General features: G+C 41.5%; 1 protein-coding gene across 5 annotated transcripts in view; it reads left to right on the forward strand.

Annotated features, from left to right (window-relative positions):
- Positions 1-21904, forward strand: part of RASGRP3 (RAS guanyl releasing protein 3) — a 103525-nt gene that overhangs the window by 63412 nt on the left and 18209 nt on the right. For 3 of the 5 annotated variants that reach the window (XM_078056170.1, XM_036119096.2, XM_078056169.1), the window contains 10 exons: positions 2080-2274; positions 3280-3382; positions 4587-4649; positions 5224-5355; positions 6133-6280; positions 7749-7922; positions 8526-8642; positions 11179-11454; positions 17681-17758; positions 21238-21354. In XM_078056170.1, the coding sequence (XP_077912296.1) occupies positions 2205-2274; positions 3280-3382; positions 4587-4649; positions 5224-5355; positions 6133-6280; positions 7749-7922; positions 8526-8642; positions 11179-11454; positions 17681-17758; positions 21238-21354 (1278 nt within the window). In that variant the 5' untranslated portion in view covers positions 2080-2204. The remainder of the gene's footprint in view (positions 1-2079; positions 2275-3279; positions 3383-4586; positions 4650-5223; positions 5356-6132; positions 6281-7748; positions 7923-8525; positions 8643-11178; positions 11455-17680; positions 17759-21237; positions 21355-21904) is intronic. The other 2 variants (XM_078056171.1, XM_078056172.1) reach the window with 2 other exon arrangements.

Consider the following 21904-nt stretch of genomic DNA (forward strand, 5'->3'; position numbering starts at 1 on the left):
CACCAGAGAAGAAAACACAAAAATCCCTGCATTCGTAGAGCTTATGTTTATAGTGCTAGAGAGATTTCAAAACAAATAAACAAGTAAAATATATAGTATGTCATATGGGGAAAACTGTTATGAAGAAAAATAAATCCAGGAGGTGAGGTAGGGCATGCCAAGTAGGAGGTGAGTATGGGGAGAGAGGTCTTGTTGTTTTATTTTTTTTAATTTTTTAATTTTAATTTTTTTTTAAGATTTTATTATTTAATTGACACAGAGAGAGAACAAGAGAGGGAACACAAGCAGGGGGAGTGGGAGAGGGAGAAGCAGGCTTCGCTGAGCAGGAGCCCGATGGGGGCTCGATCCCAGGACCCTGAGATCATGACCTGAGCCGAAGGCAGATGCTTAACGACTGAGCCACCCAGGTGCCCCGGTCTTGTTGTTTTAAATAGGGTGGTCAGGAAAAGCCTCACCGATTAGGTAACTTGGTGAAGAGATGTAAAAAGAGTTGGTTCCAGACATCTTTAATATTTCCCTTTCACAAATCATTTGAGTAGCAGAAGTGGGAGAGCCCTGATCCAGTGTTTCTGTTATTTTTTACCGCACATGGGAAATAATCCAACTTTTTATGCCTTGAGCATGGCACCTTCAGCACAAGAATATGGTTTTTACACAGAAATAATACATGGTAAAAAATTTTCCTTAAAGTTATATGCCTATTGCACAGACCCACTCAACTGTCACTCTTTGGGGTCTGATTGCACTAACACAACCATACACAGGAATATTAGCTTTTTTCCCCTATTCATTCATGTGTTTGCTTTCTGAAGTTGACTTTAAGCCTACTGAAGGCAGGGGTGGGACAATGATTTGTTCATCTTAGCAGCCTCAGTGCTTAGCCCAGTGCCTGGCATTTGTCGGGTCCTCAGTGCTTACCAGTTGAATAATTACATTTTGAAAGTAAAATAGACATTGATTTCAAACAGCTTAAGAGATTCATGCCCAGTGGCCACATTTACCTATTAAACTGCCCCAAGTAGATAACTGTCTTACATCATGATGACCTCTGACCTCCTTTAGGCCCTATATGGAGCTGCCACAAGGACTCTGTAAAACAAAGTGATGGTGTTTCCAACAGCAGTATGTCCAGTATGAGGAACTCTAAGAGGTTGTTTCTAATCCCCATTTTTCCCATGACAGTGCTGTAACATGGGACCTCTGTCATACCCACATATTTCTTCTACCTAGGTGACAGATCATTTGGCTATGTCCTCTTTCTGACTGGATTAGGGGACAAAATTATGACAGTTTATGATATCCATACTTGAGAGAGCAATGAAAGGGGGCAAAGGAAACTAAAAGCTTTATTTTACAGTGGAGTCCTGATTCTAGACCTTACTAATTGTGTGGTTTTAGACTAGTTGCTGCATCTCTGCAAATCCATGACCTCATCTGTAAACTGGGAGTAATAATTACTATCGCTGGGAAGCACTGTTATGAAGTATCATTGTGTTGGTCATAACAGTATTATTATGAAGGTTAAGTTGGATAATATATAAAGCATTTGGTATGGTGCCTGGTACGTAATGTGAGTGTTCAATAGGTTTTTGTTAATACTTTCACTACTACTATTAATGTTACTATTAGAGAAATCAGGCAAGTAAGATTTTTTAAATCAGTTGTTGAATGTTTATATGATCATTGAGGATGATGCTCATCAATATATTTGCACTTCAAAATTTACCTCCTTCTATATACTTGTAATAATATTAAACCAAGTAACATTTATAATATTCTTGAATGTCTCTCTTATCACTTAAGAATATGAAGAAAATGTAAGATATTATATTTAAAAAATGTCAGCTGCAAAATGGAATGGTATCTCACAGAACATTTCCGTGGTTCTGGAGTGCCCTACATGTAAGGAGCGCTTTAGCAGGCATTACCCTCATGGTGGTTGACATAATCTCTGTCACTCTGAGACTTTTCTTGGGGAAAGATACAGTCAATGGAAGTCCTTATCTTTTTAGGTGGGAAAGTAATGCCCTAATGAGGTCTGAACTCTAACCTGATAACTTTCATTTCTTGTTTCCTTAGAGTCTTGAGGTATGACTGAGGACAGATACTAGTACCAGCACAGACATCACCAAGCTGTGTGATTATGGAGATGGTCTCCCTGATGCTGAAAATGTATCTAGTTTTTTGACAACGGCTGAATAACCATGGGGTCAAGTGGGCTTGGAAAAGCAGCAACATTAGATGAACTGTTGAGCACTTGCATTGAGATGTTTGGTATGAGCCTTTTCTCCCTTTGATACAGCTTGATACTCTCACTTCTCCCTCTTCAGATGTGAGTGTTGCTGTGGAACAGAATTCAGTCTCCATCTTTGGCATTTAAGTCCTTTTTGATTGACCCCAATCTATCTCCCTAGTAACACTGCCCTGTGCATTTCCTTCCCTTTAATGCCCACAGCTAAGATGCCAGCCATACTGTCCACTTAATGTTTCTGGAACATCCCCTGCATCTTTCTACCTCTGTGCCTTCACTGAAATTCTGCTTCAGGGCTCAGCTCAGATGCTGTTTCAGATGTTCATTATACCATCCCTAATCTCTGCTGTCAGGAATGCTGATTGCTTCCTCCCACAGCCCTTTGTGACTTTCCCATGGTGCTATGATCATTTCTCGGTCTTTTGGATCACAGAAGTGTGGATAGCACAGTCTGCTGCATTCTAATTTGCATATATGTCTTGTATCTCCTACTAGGTGACAGACTTTATAGCTATATGCTTTTTCATGTTGTTTACATATCCACCTCAGCATTTCAGATGATTCTTTGTACAAATGGAGTCACATCTGTACAAAACAAATGGAGTTGTTTTTTTAATTGTTTTTTAAATGGATCATTACAGGAGGAGTTAGACCAGAGTAGGGTGGCCAGATAAAATATAGGATGATCAGTTAAATTTGAATTTCAGATAAAGTTTATTTTTAGTGTAAGCATGTCCTAAATAATGCATGGGTCATACTTATACTAAAAAATTATTTGTGGTTTACCTTAATTCAGATTAACTAAGTGTCCTGTATTTCTGTTTGCTAAATCTGGTAGTCCAGCACCAGAGGGTGGGTGAAACCCCACATCCACTTAACTTGTAAGAAAGTACCAATGGAAAGAGGAGGAAAACAATAATTGGGTCTACAAGAAATTTTTGACACTAATGTTTCTCTACTGTTATTAGAAAAAGAGAAGAGTAGTACTGTTGTCTCCTCACCCCTCATTTTATTTTATTTTTTAACAGATGACAATGGAGAGCTGAATAATAGTTATTTGCCAAGAATAGTTCTACTGATGCACCGATGGTATTTATCTTCCACTGAATTGGCAGAAAAACTTCTCTGCATATATCTTTTCAACTACCGTGTAACTTTTACAATCATAAATCAAGTTCTGTATTTAGATAGAGCGTCTAACAAAAGCCAGTAAATTAAGATGAATAAATAGTCTTTAGTCAGTTATCCAGCTGTTTTGTGGATATATATAGATGTCTAGACAAGACATCTGGATGATGGACCAAACAGTTGACTATCCATCTGGATGTTTTGGCTCTACTTAAAAATAATCACTAGATATAAAATGAAACAGAAGCTATAGGCTGAATGTTTCTAACTTGACTTAAACATTTCTGCTGTTAGTACAATGAAAGAATAGTCAACACTGATTCCAGACCTAATTTATTCCTTTTAGGATAGCAAAATGATGGACGTAGAGGATACAGTTTAGACACATGGAAATGCCAGCCAAAATAATGGGATCTGGCTCAGGCACAAACACCACCTGAGTTTTCACATCTTTCCTTGCTTACAAGACACAAAGAACATTCTAGCAAGTTTATTGCGATTTGTTGGTTGATCTTAATTTCAGATTTCCTTCTGATATAAAAGCAAAAAAAAAAAAAATAGTAGAAACTCCATTTTATAATAAGGGCTTTTAGCAGTCTACCACTTTTGAACACACAGCAGTCCTGAAAGGTGGTTGAAAGCCGAATGGTCCAAAATGAAAAAACAGTCTCAGATTGACAAGGATGTTTTTTTCCCGGAGATCTAATGTTTATTATGTAATCACTAATATTGGTTCCTACAGTCTCGGCCTACTTCAAGCCCAGGGGACCTTGCAGATGACTGGGAAGACTTACAGGGTAGGAGGAGCCTGAAAGGCAGACGGTCTGTCAAATGATTCTGAGGGTCACGTGGGCGTCCATCTGCTTATTGCAAGCTTCCTCCACTTCCTACTTCTTCCCTCCGTCCTCCCTACAACCTCAGGGCAGAAGGGGATGCAGAAAGGGTAAGGGGACATTAACCCTGAACAGAGGTCCCTGAAAGTGAGCAAGATCCTAGTCCCCAGATCTCAATATTGAGGGGTAATGTGTAGATGACAATTATTCAGTGCTGACATCGTCAGAGCCCATTGTCTTCCCATTTGAACGTCCACATAACCCAAATGTCCCCAGGATGGCCTTCTTATTAGGAATTCATCTAAATTGGTCAAACAGCTGCAGGTGTGGGCAAAGGAAACAAAGTGCAGGGATTTTTTCTTTAACTAGTGTACGTATCGAGACGCCAGTGGAGAAAGCTGTGATGAATTTCGGTTAAAGATCTGCTACTTCATGAGGTAAATATACATGTAATTGTCTTGTAGTGTATGGTTCTGGAATTGTTGACAATTTCTTTCTGCCCAGACAGTAGACCTAGTCTGGCAATAGAATTGACTCAGATTCCCCCCTTTATTGATTTTATTTAAATTGGCCTTCCTCTGTTCCCGGGAGTAGAATTTATCTTTCTTTTAGAGATCAAGCAGTAGCAAATGTGATTAGGGAATGAAACTAGCTCTTGGAAAGAGTAAATTCATTTTATCTTTCTATTTCCCCACCATAAGCTTTCCCATCTAGTTGCCATAAGTTGGGGGAAGGGTTTGATTTCAGCTGTGGTTCAGCACTTAGATGCGAGCCCAGATGCTCAGGACTTAGGGTCAGAAAGAGAGGCTCAGAGTGGGAGTGGTAGACTTGGGTCCTTGATTGAAGGAGGGAAGAGTGAGACCCCACGTCATCGGTGGGGAATAGGAGATTGCTAATTTGGGGTATGGTCCTGGGTTCATTGTTAAACGTAATCTGTAAAATGATACAATAGTTTCTATAAAGGTCTAGCTTGAAATCTTCTCTTCATCAAAAATACTTGATGCCTTTCAGGTACTGGATTCTCAAGTTTCCTGCAGAGTTTAATTTGGACCTTGGTTTGATCCGTATGACTGAAGAGTTCCGGGAAGTAGCTAGTCAACTAGGGTATGAAAAGCACATCAGCCTCATCGACATATCCAGCATGTAAGAGTGGCACACGTTTCTTTTGAACATGATGAGCCCACTGTTTGGGGGAGAGAGTAGTGATGGCCCTGTTGGTGAACTCAGTTATTAGGAACTCAGTGCTAATGAGACTAGCGTTTTATATCTACTAGGTAACTTTGCACAGAGAAAACTATTTAATGACCCTAAGAATGGTTATACCGTCTTGCAAAGATAAGCTCTTGTGTCCTGGGCATTCATACTCTAGTCCTTTTTCCTAGAATACTTCTTCAAGAATCTTGATCAACAGTGCATGATCCAGGAATCACCAGGGATGTTGTTAAAAATAGAGATTATTCAGGTTCATTCCTAGTAAATTAGAATCTCTGGCAGTGAGGTCAGATCTCTGTCTATATCACGAGCTTTTCAGATAATCCGTATGTTGCTGTGGTGTGAGAACCAACTTCGGGTGGCTTTCATGTGCCTTAAATCACCATCCTATATATTGATAATCTGCCAAATTTATAGACCTAACCCTGACCTCTCCCCTATGATCCCAACCTTACCGGTCATAAGAAAGAGCAAGTAAGAGATTCTTGATGGATCAGTGCAAACCCACCCTGTCTGGAAAAACAACTCACAGTTTCTGTTCTATTGGCAGTGGGTCAGTGGTTTTCTCTTCAGATATGAAGGACAGGGTGTGTATTTTGCACAAGCTTCTGGAAGCAGGCCAAGAGTTACAGAGTCAGTAGGTTAATAACTTCCATTGAATGAAATGGCCTTTCAGCACATTGACCAGACTCACTGTTTCTTTTATAGTCCTTCCTATGACTGGATGAGAAGAGTCACACAGAGGAAAAAAGTGTCCAAGAAGGGAAAAGCCTGTCTGCTGTTTGACCATCTGGAGCCCATTGAATTGGCTGAGCACCTCACTTTTCTGGAGCATAAATCTTTTAGAAGGATCTCAGTAAGAAACTGACGTATATTCTTCCAAGGATAACAACCACCATGCCAACTTTCCCAAGAGCTGCGTTTTCATACCCTGAAGTATTGGCAGCCTTTGTCATTGTGCTCTATTGGAAAAGTGCCCTGAATTCATAGGAACAATCCCTTTTAACCAAAGATAAATATTATCCTGTCTTTATTTTATGGCTTAGGAGCTATATATCTGTCGCTATTTTCAATGTCTCCTTTCATAGGATTAAAGCATGATTTTCTAAATACTCAGTGGAGATTTAACCATTCAAGGTTTATGGAGCTCCACTGACTTCTCCCAAGTGACCATGTTTTGCTAGGCCCTTCATTTGAGGGACAAAATCTTTATTTAGGTTGGGATTTGTATAAATGCTTAATTATGGGTGTAGGTTGAAAATAAGAATTGTAGGCTTTGATGAGAATCTCATATTAGGTTGTTTCTTTCCCAGGAACGGAGATCCTGAATTAAACTTTTCTTTCCTACTCTGTCGTGATAGCATTTCTTCTCCACCCCCTTTCTCTTGCTCCTGACTATGGGCTCATGTCTCTTCCTAGCCACCTACTCACTATCCACTTGTTAGGATAATATTTCTGCAATGGCTCATAATCAGCCTTTGTCTTACCAAGCTCTGGGGCAGTCATTCTTCCTCCTTCTTTTCCAAGATGCCAGGGAATTAAATATATTATTACTTACAAAGAAGAACATGAAGTTAGAAGTATGGATTTCTGAAAGACAGATTCTTTTCAATAAATAATCCTATTGGAGAGGACCTTCATGGTTCTCCACCAGCAGGCCATGAAAAGGAACCCCCTGCACTGTTTTTATGATGGAAAGCTCATATGTATTTGATGAAATCCATACTGACTTCCTGAAAAGGTGTCTGTTTTGCTAAGGAGCTACCTTACTTCAACTACTGTTTCTTTTTTTTTTTCTTGAAAAAACTTTACAAAATTATTCTGACTTGAAATCATTATATTCATATTCATTTCCTTTTCTTTAATGTATGCCATTGTATATCAAACTTGCCTGACCATTGGAATCACCAGTAGTGACTGAAAAATGGAGATTCTTAGATTCTTCCTCTGGAGAGATTGATCCCGTTAGGTCTCGAGTGTTCCCAGAAACCAGTAGGTTAAAACACAAATGCCCCGGGTGGATCTTATGATCCAGCAAATTTGGGACTCACTGGAATGTGACTTCGAATCTTGTCCCTCCCCACCCCGCCCCTGACACTGTGATGTGTAAGTGTGTGTCTGTGTATGGGGGAGTGAAACACAGCAAAACAATATATTAAGGGTACCTGTATATTCAAATGTGTAAGATGCCATTATAAATGTGAAATGAAAGGAATCATTATGTTGTTATGAAACAGTATTTCACATCTTCCATGCAACATTCTAATTTCTGATTTTGCAAAGACTCCATTTTAATTCAGAGTCTCTGAATCTTCCTTTACTAGTTCACTGATTACCAAAGCTATGTCATCCATGGCTGCCTGGAGAATAACCCAACCTTGGAGAGATCTATTGCTTTATTTAATGGAATCTCTAAGTGGGTCCAGTTGATGGTTCTTAGCAAACCAACCCCCCAGCAAAGGGCAGAAGTCATTACAAAGTTTATCAATGTTGCCAAGGTATGTATGTCTGGGAGTTAGATGGGGGTTCTTTTTTTTTTTTTTTAGGATTTTATTTATTTATTTGTCAGAGAGAGGTAGGAGGGAAACACAAGTAGGGGGCAGGTGCAGAAAGAGGGAGAAGCAGGCTCCCCGCTGAGCAAGGAGTCCAATTCAGAACTTGATCCCTGGACCGCGGGATCATGACCTGAGCCGAAGGCAGATGCTTAACCGACTGAGCCACCAAGGCGTCCCTTAGACAGGGTTCTTAAAGGAATCTAGATGGTCCTTCACTCTAGGGAAAAGTTGTTGAAGAAATTTGGGGTTCACAATATAAAGGACAATTAAAGTATTCATAATATCTAGTGAACAACTCATACTGCTATCATGCAAGAAGATTGCTTTTAATCGGCAATACTTAGAAGCATTTATGATAACTGTTTTTTTTGTAAAATGATTAGTATGTTTTTTTGGTGGATTGCATTTGTGCTTCATTTTAAATTGATAATGTTTTTCTTAGATCCTTGTTATTGAAATTGTGCATGCATTCACCTGTAATCCAGAAAGACCAGAATAATTGAAAAATTGTTGCGAAGTATTGATGTTAACATTTTTGTATTGCAGAAGCTCCTCCAGCTCAAAAATTTTAACACTCTAATGGCAGTGGTGGGAGGCCTTAGTCATAGCTCCATTTCACGCCTCAAGGAGACCCATTCTCATCTTTCTTCAGAAGTTACAAAGGTACAGTGGATTAGATCCTAGTCCCAAGTGAAAAAGTCATCTGTAAATTGTTTAGGGATAGGATGCTTCTAACAAATGTCACTCACAGGGGGAAAGTGTTCTTCTTAGGCAATTATTGGTTACACATGGAGAATTCAGTAGGAAGGGAGTAGGCACACTGCCTGGAAAACCAGACTGGAAGTGGTGGCAAGTGTCCCAATAGGAAGGACTTGAATACAATTAACGTATTGCAGGTGTGAGTACTCTACAAGTCTGCATTTGGTCCTTGCTATGTGATACGCACTGTGACACACACAGGGGGTGCAAGACAAATAAGACAAATCATTCCTACCCTGCCCTCCTCAAAGGAAGTCATTGAACACCTGCTCTCTTCAAAGCACTGTGTTTGGCACAGTGAAAGAGACAAAGGAAGAGGGAGATGTAGACCTTGTCCAGAAATCCCTCAGATTTATAGCTGAGTTTTCAGGAACAAAAATATATTTTTTTAAAAAACAACGATCATTTCCCAAACTGAGCTTTTTCTGCCATATCTGTTTCCAGACCATAATAATAACAGTTTTCCTTATTGAGTGAAAAAGAACATTTCATCCTTATGAAAAGAGTTCCTTATAAGCATGGAGTTTGCTGTATCAGTAAGGATACTTCTCAGCTATCAGTTGAAAAAAATCTGGAAATTGCTGAAACAGCAAGGGAATGGGCCATCTCACATACCTGGAAGTCCAGAGGCAGGGCCAGATCCAAGCATGGTCTTATCAGAGCTCTTGGCTCAGTAGCTCTGTCTTCCTTGGAGGATCAGGTTTTTGTTTGTTTCATTAGACTGGCTTCCTTCCTGATTGGACCATCTGCAGCAGCAGGAAAATGATGCTCTCTTGTTTTGTTTTTGTTTTTTTCTTTTTTTTCTTTAAGATTTTATTTATTTGTCAGAGAGAGAGAGAGAGAAAGAACACAAGCAGGGGGAGGAGCAGGCAGAGGGAGAAGCAGGCTCCCTGCTGAGCAAGGAGCCTGATGTGGGGCTCGATCCCAGGACCCCGGGATCATGACCTGAGCTGAAGGCAGACACTTAAGGGACTGAGCTATCCAGGCGTCCCATAAATGATGTTCTCTTGCTCATGAAAATTGGAGATAGGGAAAAAAATCTCTTCAGCCCTGCCTCATGGAACGAAAGACCTTCTTTTTAGGCAGATTTGCCCACCTCAAGTCACATGCTCACCACTGGGCCAATAACAGTTGCTAGAGGAATATAATGTACTGATTGGCTTAGGTCTGTGTTCCTGAACCAATCACAAACTAAAGGGATAAAATTATGATGGTAAATCAGAACCCATCCTTGGACCTGGGAATGGAGGCAGCTCCATCTGAGTCACATGGGATGCTTGGAGAAAGTATAGCGCCATCGAAATTGAGGTCTGGTTGCTGTTAGGCAACTAAAAATAAACAGAAGGATATAAACCAAGATGCACAGCTGCCCAACCTAAAACACTCATTCTAAGTGTAACGGGGCTCGTTATCTAAGTGTCTTATTTTCCTTTAGTTTTGTACTGAATTTCAAGTAAAGAGCAAAACACATTTTACATGTTGTGAAGAGTAAGAATTCAGTAGGGGCTCTTAGAGGCTTGGAACCACCAGTGTATCTTCGAAAATTATTTGAACTCTTTCTTACAGAAAAGGAAACTGAGGCCCTTCAAAATGAAGTTGCTTGCTCAAGGTCATGCTTCTAGTTAATAGCAGAGTCCCAGGCCAAAACTATCTCACACCTCAGTGTGGCTTTTCCTACCCCATCCCGTCCCAGATTAACCTTCAAGTAATACCATGAAGGCAACTTTCTTAGAAAAACTAGGACACTATGTTAAAAAAAAAAGAAAAAAGAAGAAGATAATAGGAAGGGAAAAATGAAGGGGGGGAAATCGGAGGGGGAGACGGAACCATGAGACACTATGGACTCTGAGAAACAAACAGGGTTCTTGGGGGGGTGGGGGCTGGGTTAGCCTGGTGATGGGTATTAAAGAGGGCACGTATTGCATGGAGCACTGGGTGTTGTACGCAAACAACGAATCATGGAACACTACATCAAAAACTAATGATGTAATGTATGGTGATTAACATAATAAAATTAAAAAAAAATAAAATAAAGGCAAAATAAAAAAACAAAAAAATTAAAAAAAAGAACAACTAGGACACTGTAATATACTACATACTATATTCTAATAGGATACATGCTTATATTTGTGGACTGTAATATTTCCATGAATTGCAAAATACGGCTATTTGAAGCTATTTTACATCCCGAGAGCGCTAGCAGGCAGGAAGAGGTGCAGGCGGTTTCTGCTCAGCAGGAGAATAGAACAGGCTGCCCCACTCGTAGCCAGGCCCAGTACATTTTTCTAATTTTCTTTTTCCAGGTTAATATTTCCCTGCATCAGTGTTGGTGCAATCGATACTTCTCTCAGTGGCTGAGGAATGTCCTAGCCACACAGGGCAGGGCCTGGGGGTGGGCGGAAAGGAAGACTGAAACCTCTGCTTTTCCATCTGTTCTCAGAACTGGCATGAAATGACAGAGCTGGTCTCCTCCAGTGGTAATTACTGCTGCTACCGCAGGGCCTTTGCCGACTGTGAGGGCTTCAAGATCCCCATCCTCGGTGTGCACTTGAAAGACTTGATAGCGGTCCATGTCATTTTCCCAGACTGGACGGAGGACAACAAAGTGAACATTGTAAAAATGCACCAGCTCTCCGTGACCCTCAGCGAACTGGTGTCCCTGCAGAATGCCTCCCACCACTTAGAACCCAACATGGATCTGATCAACCTACTCACGGTGAGTTCAAGGGACCGGGGTTTGTGCTGAGGGCCCTTGTGTGCCTCCCTGCACGGGGGGTGCAGGAACATCTGGAACAGTCATTCACCAGGTTGTGTGCAGGGCCAGCAGACCGGGAGAGATCTGCAGGGGTGGGTGAGGGGAGAGGAGCCCAGCCCTATAAGCAGCATGAATTGAGACTATAATCTTGGGGCCAAGAAATTTCCCGTTGTCTGGAGGAGCCTAATCAGCACCCCTATAGCTCCACATCCAGAGCTCTTAGAGAGGCCCTCCCGCTCTCAGCCCCTCCCTCTCCTTCATCACACCTGTCTAGTTCGTCACCTCCCTCTCCATGGCCTCCTCTCGTCTGCTTCCCTTTGCCCTCCCTGCGCAACTGTAGCTGGAATCTGGGGTCATGTCAGGACCTCCTCTGTCATCTCCCTGCCCCCACGGCCAACCTCCCCAAAGCCGCCTGGCATTCGAGGCCTTTCCAGACTCATTGTCTATCTAGACTGTTTTGTCATCACCTGATCCCACATCACACTTGCCTTTGAGGAACGGTGGACTTTCCACCATGAACCGTGGCCTTCTGCTTCCTGGCCTTTGCCCTTTCTTGGAAAATCCCTTCCCCTACCCACCCCTATGACTAGCTCACATTCAAAAGCCTCTGTCTTTCTGGAGCATTCTCTGTTCCTCTCCAGAGCAGTAACACATCTGTTACATGTGTGGCTTTTGCCCTTTATACTTTCTTAACCATAGGAGGTATCACTTTGTAATAGATTTTTTTTTCCTGTTTACCTGACTTACACATCCCATAGCCCCAGCACCTCTCATGGTACCTGGCATATTGAGGAGCTCAACAGATGAATTGAACACTGTATTTCGGAACGAAGTGGGTCAGACAGAAGACATTCATCTAGCATTCATATTTTTTTGTCATTTGTGGCTGGTCTCCAGGTGCTAGTGCTTTTAGACCCAACAGGTGTAGAGAAGAAAACCTTCCCCGTTGGCGGCTGCTTTGTTTGCGGGGAGGAGGCATAACCACATTCTTTCGCCTTTGTTTAACAAATGGAGAAGCAACTTCCCAGTTTGGATTTATAACACTGAAGCATCTGACACTTGGCTGCAATATTCAGTTGACTATTTTCCTTTAATGGCCATGGAAAATGAAAACAGTAACACTTCTGAAGCTCTGAGAGCCTGAATCCCCTAGGACTGCTACCCTGGAGTAAGAGTGTTGGTTCCTAGACCTTTTCACAAACTATTCCTAGAGCACATAATTGTTTACCAAAAAACAGAACCCCTGAAATGTATGTAGTAATGGAAGCCGCACCTTAGTATAAAGCAGAAGTGGCCGACACCCAGAAACATGAATCTCTTGGGGCTGAGTTTGTATGCAAACAGTAAACACACAGACATTCTCTATTGGGGAAAAAAAAAAACCCTCACAATAAACCAGGCACCTGCATTTATTAATCATTTGCCATGTAAATCTGTTTCCATGAATAAGTGACCAGAGTTGCAGCCCCCATCAGACTGCAAACCCACAGGCCCAGGTGATGTCTGCAGAGCGGCCTGAGTTCCCCAGGTCTGTGTGCTGTCCTTACCATGTGGAGGGGAGCATCGCAGAGCAGGTGCCCACGCTCAGGCATTTTCTCATCCACACAAAAGATAGGGTTGGAGGAGGGGAATGGATTTTGAGTCATGAATGCAGCAAGCACCATAATGACAGATATTTAGAAGGTATCAAAGGATTTTGAATGAAATTTTTTGGGTGCCAATGGAAAATTTGAACTCTAGAAATAAAGATTAAGCATTTTTTTTTTTTTTTTTGCTGGGAAGGAAAGAAAAAAGGAAGAGGATGCCAACTCAGTCTCTCTCTCTCTCTCTCTCTCTCTCTCGTATTAAAGGAGAATATAGAAGCCACCAAACACCATAATTAGGAAGAGCAATGTTATCTAGTGTACTGCAGTGACCAGAATCCTAGGTGGGAGATCTAGCTTTTAGCTCTATGTGTGCAGTTACTTAGTTTTGTCTCCTTGCTAACTGGACTTGACTCTGGACTTTTCATAAAGGGTTTTGTGCTCATTTGTGAGATCTCTTCCAGCTCTAAATTTCTGTGATTCTAAATATAAGGACTGGTGGAACCTTGAGAATAAGGAAGCTCGTGTCAGTCTGATTCTGTGGTTCCAGCCCAGTGGCTCCTCAGGATAGCACAGCCCCACACATGAGCATCGATCAGCAAGCCAGTTTCTATTTACAGCCAACATCCCCCCTTCCTCCCCACAACCAAGCAGAAGGTTCAGGGCACGGGAATATACGTTCATTCTTCCTGGCCACAGGCAGATGAATCTCTTCAATGCAGATAGAGGAGACTCCCATCAGGTGTTCACTGGAGCCCAGTGGGCATTTCATGAAGCACATATGTGTTGGGATTAGAACCATTTGATTGACAGAAGCTGCCCAAATGCATGTGAAGGCATACATAAGTGCAGGTTCATTCGAAGGGACCATTCTTTTGCCTCAAGACTCTAGGTCAGGTTTTTGCCCAAAGTGATTGTTTGCTTCTAAACCTGGCCCCAGGCGAGGAAGCCAATTCACAATCGAGAGCCCTGGAAGATAGAAAATAAGAACTCTTAAATGAATCCACAACTACTGAATGTCTGCTCTGTGCTGTGAGCTGCATAGCAATGTTTGAACTTTCTGTAATAATTGGTTGCCTTTTCACAACACTTCCCCGTACTTTTCCTTGGTTCTCACAGACACTCTCAGAGCTAGCCTCTGCAGGCCAGAGCCTGTAAATTCACCCCTGCCACTTTGTGTTTTACAAAGGAAGAAACAGATTTCTAAAGGACAAAAGGCTTGCAAATGGGGAACTTCTGAATCCCACTGTGGAGGGGTGGGGGCACTCCCTCCCCCGCAGTGATGGACATTTACTCCATAATATAGGAACATTGCTAACATATATTTTATTTTGCATCTATAATAATTAAATAATCTCTCTATCCCTCTTCATGGGTATCTAAAGAAGGAGTTAATTATAGAACCAAATCTATGAGCCAGGGACTCTGATGCCATTTTTATCATTGTAAACTTACCCCCTGAATAGCACTGGGCACATGAAGGAAGGAGGACCCCAGCACTAAACTGTTGGGATTTGGATTGTTCCCCTTTTCAGGGAAGATCTAGAGAAGGCATTTTCCCTTGTGATCCGTCCCAATCCTGGAACCAGAAGTTTTAAAAGCTGATGCTTCTTGCTTCATGGTATATGAAATCATCTGATTCTTTTCATAGTATTTTTAGATCTATCAGTTACTTTTACCATTCTGAGTATATGCAAATAACTGGAAAGCCCCCTGTACTTTTACAGTTTCAAAAAGAAAAAAAGAAGAAGAACAATTGCAAAAATGGTGAATGGCAATAGTTTGATGACCAAGTGTGTTTTATTTTACAATTCTCCAGTCAAGGCAATGTGGTCTGAATGTACAGAGTAAATCCACAACCATCTTTGCTGATAGGCTTGGATGTAAATGCAGCAAACTGTAACAGTGACTCAGGACATTTTTCAAAAACAGTCAGACTCAAAATATGTGAGACACAAGCAAGCATTCCTGAAATTCCATTGACAAGCTGCCTATAATTATAAAATAGAGGTGTATAGGAAGTACAACAGGTTACTCTACGCAGGGCCATAAAACACAGAGGCGATGAGAGAAGGCACCTGGGTAGGATTGTGGCTGGGAAAGCAAAGAGCTGGCAGGAGTAACCCAGGGGCAGCTTTGCATTCGTTGATGCACGCAGTCGTATTTGACTGGGAGCCAAACCCTGCAGTGCCCATCTCTATGGCCCGCTCGCTAAACAAACCCCGCTGGTTACACGTTAACTCATTTAATCTTCACGGCAGTCCAAGGAGGGACCTATTATTTATGCCTCCCATTTTATAGACTGGGAGACTGAGACCCAAGAAGGTTAATGACTTGCCCAGGTTCACAACAGCGCTAACAGAGAGCAAACATTTGGAGAAGATATTTCCATCATAGCACCCGATATCTGTCCATGTGATGTATGAAAATACTCAAGGATGTTCTGTGTCTTTTGAAAGAGCATCTCCCCTACATAGTATGTGGTTATTGGGATTTCTGGTCAGATGTTCTAGCACGCTTGTCATCCCTTCTCCAGCAGATGCCAGTGCCAATCACTAGAGGCCTAATCAGGAGGACAGGAACATGCTCATCAAAGTCCAGAATAACTCCTGATAACAAGGAATTGTTACTTGATTTTCTTTCTGTTTATGTAGCGTTCACAATGCAAGGCAGCAAGCTGTGGCTGGGATTACAGAGGCAGAAAAGACGGATGCGCTGCCTGCTTTCTTGAGGCTTAGGAGCCAGTAGAGTTTTCCATTGTGGAATTTACAAAATGGCGGGCAACTGCCCATGGCAGATGGGTTTTATTTGGCCCACATGGAATCATAAAATTTTTTAATTAGTTGCCAGTATTTAATAATGGAGATATTTCATATAAAACTCCAGATTTCTGGCTTCTTTTGACAAAAGAGAAGATATGGCACTTGTCAGGCTGACGACAACTTGCCTTGGCTGAGCAGTGGTTGTCTCCCATTCACCAGGAACCACAACTCTCCCTATTGCTTCCCTAACCCAGAGATCCATGTCAGATTCCACTTATCACAAATTTTTTTGTTGTTGAGCTCAGAGAGCAGGGCCCCAAGGTAATTACATCTGCAAAGATGTTTTTTGCAAAAAAGACATTGTTATACCAATGTTTCTATCAAAAGAGTTCTTTCATGCATCCCATTTCGTTCTTTTATATAATGGGCTGGCCCTTAGAGGCATTGGTTTGTGATATGGGGATGGTTCCTCTCCTGCAAAAAGGCAGAGCCCCTGGAGGTAGGAGTGACTGTTTAGGGGAAGGTGGATACAGTGTCCATTCTTTGTGAGCAGGATTTTCAAGATCTGAAATGATGCTGGGGCAATTTTATAATAAAGTCAATTTTATTATGTTTAGAAAAAAATCTCTAGGTGACAAAGTCTAGGTAAAGCGATATATGACCCAATGTATGAAATCCTTAATTTAAATGTATTTAGTAGCTAGAATAGTGACTAGAATGGTCCTCAGCACATATTAGATGATCAATAAATCTTTGCTGAATGGATGAATGATTAATTCAAAAATGACATCTATTAATACCAACTTTTTAAAAATGAGAACAAAAAGATAAAGCCTTGAAAGATGTCCTTTGCCTCTGAGTTTTCTCCCACTTCCTCCTCCTCGCTCTTCTCCCTCACTCCACACCCATACACATTGTCTTTATTTTTAGACCAAATATGTTAAATGTTTCATGCCTAAGTGGTCAAAGAAAGAACAGGGCACCTGGTTACATTCACTTCTGATGAAATGATGTGATTCATCAGGTACCTTAACATTGAAGAGTGGGGGTGGGACTCATCCAGGCTTATTTGTAGTCTCATGACTTCTATTTTAAGTGAATGGGACCATGCATTTTAGGTTTTACTGATTTTATCCATACTCTTCAATCTTGGTCTAAGTTGGTATCCTTCCTGCCCTGATCTTTCCCTCTTTCTTTGCCCAAGTCCTCCGAGTTAGGTCCTAGTTCACAAGTTCCTCTGTGATTCCGTCTTGATCATTTGTCTTCGGTGACCCCCACACATAATAATAATATCAGTAGTAACAGCTGCAACACCAAATAACGTTTCTTGACATTTCACTGTGTACCAGGGCCCCTGTGTAGCGCTTCACATGAAGTATTCCATTTGATCCTGATCAAAATGCAATTCAGTAGGGACTTTTATGATAATTTCCACTTTACAGATGTGGAAACTGAGTATCAGAGAAGATATAACTGGCTCAAGGTGACAGGGCTAAGCAGTGGCAGGCTCAGCACTTGAACTCAGGCCCTTCGGACTCCAGAACCTCTCGCTCTGCTGTATACACCACCCCGGAACAATCCCTACCTCGTTGAGAGTGTTGCCTTTTATTGATGTAAATACATCTGATGTAACTCATAGGATGCTGATGGCCATACTAGGTTTCCCTGTTTCTTTTTAAAAGTTCATGTTCTACCTCTACATATTATCTTTCTAATGCTCTTCATTCTCTCAAATTATTAGACATTGAGCTAACACATCGAGTTTGAAAAATATTTCAGCCATGTAAATAAATAAGTAAATGTGATCCAACATCATCGTTTATCCCTTCTAATTTGTTGTAGCTTTCTCTGGACCTCTACCACACAGAAGATGATATTTACAAACTGTCACTGGTGCTGGAGCCTAGAAATTCTAAATCGGTAGGTGGTGTTTCTCTAAGGATCAGTGCCAAACACCGTTGTTCGTCATTTATCGTAAGTGCCTGTTACAGTGAGGCTTTGTGATCTGAAGATTGAAGAATTTTAAAAATCTATATTATTCCATTTTGCCCATGGAACGGCTGAGCCCTGACAGTTTAAGGATTATTTCTTCATATCAGAGGCTAATAAAGAAGAACGTTATTCCCAATTACTCTGTTTTATTGTTTATCTTCTATGTGTTGTGTCCCTGTCTGAGAACTTGTGTACCTATGGGGCATCCTCCCAACAAAAGAGGAACTCATCTTAATGTTGAAGAGCGTTTAGACTTTTCAATATAAAATCTCATTTAGCATAAAATTAAGCTTAATAAATTTTGAAGACCCTGATCATAATTCACAAATTTCCCTGCTAATGATCGACTCAGCTCAGAATTTCAGTATCACATTGGATCATGTCTCAATTAATGGCTGACTCTTAGGAAAGAAACATTCTACGCTGAGATTGAGGAAATTGCATTACTGAAAGTACACTGGTCATTAGTTTCAGTGAGTGGACTGTATCTTAGATGTTTTGTGCTAGTAAGAAAATACCTGGGCAAATTTGAAATTTACAGTGAGGATGTGGTTTGCATGTTGAAGGGAACACTGTCTATGTTGGCTTCTTAGAGTCCTATCCTGAGATCAGGGTTCTGATAAAGACCTCATGACTTACCTCCTTACCGGTTGAATTCTGTGGCATGTTGCCAGAGACATGGACCTTAAGTGTGACCCTCTATTCTGATTCTGAAGCATCAGCCCGAAAGAGGCAGAATGTCTGTGACGTGCTGGGAGAGTATGCACTTGAGACTGAGTCGGTTGACCTGGTAGCATCTGTTCTTACGATCTTGAGTATGGTGTTTCCATCAGCGTGTTCACCTCCCCACCAGTCCCCAGAGGCCCATCTCCTGGGGACACTGAAGAACAGACCCATGTGGGGAGATACAGGCCAAAGGGAGGAATGAGGGCTAGACTCTGCAAAGTTACCATGCCTAAGAGCTGGAGAGAAAAGCGAAGTTATTAGAAAAAAAGGAATTCATGAGCTCTTCTCTCACTCCTTAGCTTTGGTGTGAAGAAGCTGATTGCAGGGTGGCAAGCTGTTCCATGTGCACATGGCATTTCCACCACCCTGCACCTCCCTCTTCCTGTAACCGAGCACCTTAATTGCTACCGGTTGGTTGTTGGGCACCTGGTGGGGCATCATTATCTCATTAACTCTTAAGGAAATGGAGTCTGGTGAGGACAGGCGTCTCACGGAGCACACAGCCAGTATGTGGGAGAACTGAGAGGTGGGTCAGGCCTGTCTTCAACGCCTGTGCTTTTTCTACCCTGGGACGCTGCCCTTCATTTTCCCGCCACCCCTTGTATCAGGAACACGGTAGGAATGACCATGTTAGCACACTTGCCTGAGTGGTGCTCTTTAGATTTGTTTAAGTTTATTTTCAGGATAAATTTTTGCCAATTGTTGGAGACATTTCCATCCAATGTAGTCTTTTTTATCTTTTATAAAAGCAGAAGCTTTCAAAGCGCCTTCCAACGGCTAAAATCCTCTGAATCTATGAAAATGCAGTTCCCCAATCCCTTTCCATCTGTCATCCTGTTTTGTGCTCTGGTTTGACATATGCTGACGCTAGAGAACAAGTATTATCAGGATGATAGTACTGAGAGCCTGTAACTCAGTGTGCTTACGGTTGGTGCTGGTGGACCTCACATAATCCCACTGTGAACCTTTGCTCTGCACAGCGTACACTTCGTGTCTCACTAATTCTTTGTGTTTTACTTTGTGTCTCAGTTTTTTCAGACTACCTCTAGGTCAAAAGAAATACCTCACAATTCCATTTTTAGGATAGTTAGGTCCAAACAATATGTATTAATGTTCTAACGATGTAGAACCCACTTGAAAAAATAATACATGTCGAAATAAAAATAATATTTTAATTTCATTCTTAAATAACCACAATTACTTACTAATGGATGTGTGTGCCTATTGGGCATGGAACAATTTATGTCTTGGAATCAGACTGAATACTGCCACCTTTTTTCTTGTTCCACATTGATTTTTTGCTTTGGAAAGAGATGATAGCATTGAAAGAAATGTAGCAGGACCTAATGGGGGAACTGTGAACTATTTCAAGCTGGTAGTTCACGTGGTGTCTGACAAATATGGAGTACTGCTGTATTTCCCTTGGAAGTTTGAAATATCTTTTGGTACCCCTATGGGTCCACTGCTGTATTACGGATGGGGCACCTTGTTATATAGTTTGGGAACCATGGGTTTATCCTTCATCAGATGAACAAAATGAAAAGCTTGATAGAAAGAGCCGTGATGTGTATGATGTGTGTGTGAGTGAGTCTAAGTTTTGGTGATCATATCCAGACAGCAGGTAGTTTTTGGTCCTGCTGTCTCACCCACCTCACAACATTGTGAGGGGCTTAAATCCAGTACAGTTACTCCTCAATTCCTCTTGCAAACATGTTTATCCCCAATTCAGTATCAAATAAAACCTGCCAATACAAGTTTGCATGCATGTACCAGCAAAGATATTTATATTATTTGAGGGTCCCAGGGAGAGGAATAAAGTGCACAGCACTCTTGGCTGGTCTACTGATAGGATTGTGTTTTTCCCTTGTGTTGTGTGAATATGTTGTGTGTTATCATCACCGTCTTCTCCACATTATTTAGTGAAAATGTCTTGCAAGAACATGGAAAAACATATAGAGAAAGCAAATTCACTGAAGAGGCTAGAAAGACCTAATTAGCCAAACAGAAGGGATTAAGGATTTTTTTTTTTTAATTTTATTTATTTATTTGACAGAGAGAGAGACAGTGAGAGAGGGAACACAAGCAGGGGGAATGGCAGAGGGAGAAGCAGGCTTCCCACAGGGCTCGATCCCAGGGCCCCGGGATCATGACCTGAGCCAAAGGCAGACGCTTAACGACCGAGCCACCCAGGCGCCCGGGATTAAGGATAATGAGAGAGGTGGCAGCTTGAGGACATAAACTTGACGATTCTTGTGGGCCCATTTACTGCACACATCTAATTTTTCACCAACACCAAGTATTAAAGACTTAGACAACTGGTGTTTTATATATTTTATATTATACAAAAATCTGTATGGAGTATTATATAGGTTTAAGGATGTTTTAGTCATATTTGAGGAACTTGGATAGAATTTTTGGGTGGGCTGGGAGAGCAATATCTTTTTTTCCATTTAAAATAATGGAATCTAGGCTACTGCTAAACAAAATGCACTATCCACAGGTGTATTTAGTCACAGATTAGATTCCATTGGCAAAAGATGTTTGTTTTCAGAACATTTAAGTGCTACGTATATGTAAGTTTTTACTAGTACTATTAATATATAGAATGTATATGTCTTTCTTAGTGTCCCCTAATTGCTCAAGGTCTCAGATAAAGTTGAAAAATGTCTTTTCTCTGTCAGCAGCCTACCTCCCCTACGACGCCCACCAAGCCCGTGGTGCCCCTGGAGTGGGCTTCAGGAGTGATGCCGAAGCCAGACCCCACAGTCATCAACAAGCACATAAGGAAATTAGTTGAGGTAAGTGGTTGAGAGAGTGGAGATTGAGCACTAGAAGGCCCCTTTCTCTTTCTAGAATATTCTGTCATTGCCCAAGAATCAGCTGAAGTCAATGAAAACAGCCCTCTAGCAGGTAGGAGCAATTTAGCAGACACTTAGCTCTACTTGGCATTGGCCTCTAGGGGGGAGTATCCCGGAAAGGCCCTCTTTTCCCTTCTTGTCATTCTGTTCTCATTTGCCCAAATACCCTCAGCTACTTCCAACTCTTTCAGTAGCATTTGACGCCTCCACTATTGCCCCTGCAACTTGAGGGACTATTTGGGGATTAGAATCTACTCATGAGAAACCTACATGGGTCACAATAAAATGCCCAATAAATTGATTACATGAGGGTAGGAAAAGATCCTGTAGGTGCACAGTTTCTCTTGCTGTATATATTGGGGTCTGTGACACAGCAGCACAACGCCATTTGGGTCAGAAACATCACTTAATGATGGGAAAGTCTCTATCAGAATTTTCCACATAGAAAGAAGAATAGAGGGGAGCCTGGGTGGCTCAGTCAGTTAAGTGT

This window comes from Halichoerus grypus, chromosome 10 (genome assembly GCF_964656455.1).
Source record: "Halichoerus grypus chromosome 10, mHalGry1.hap1.1, whole genome shotgun sequence".
Taxonomy (NCBI): Eukaryota; Metazoa; Chordata; class Mammalia; order Carnivora; family Phocidae; genus Halichoerus; species Halichoerus grypus.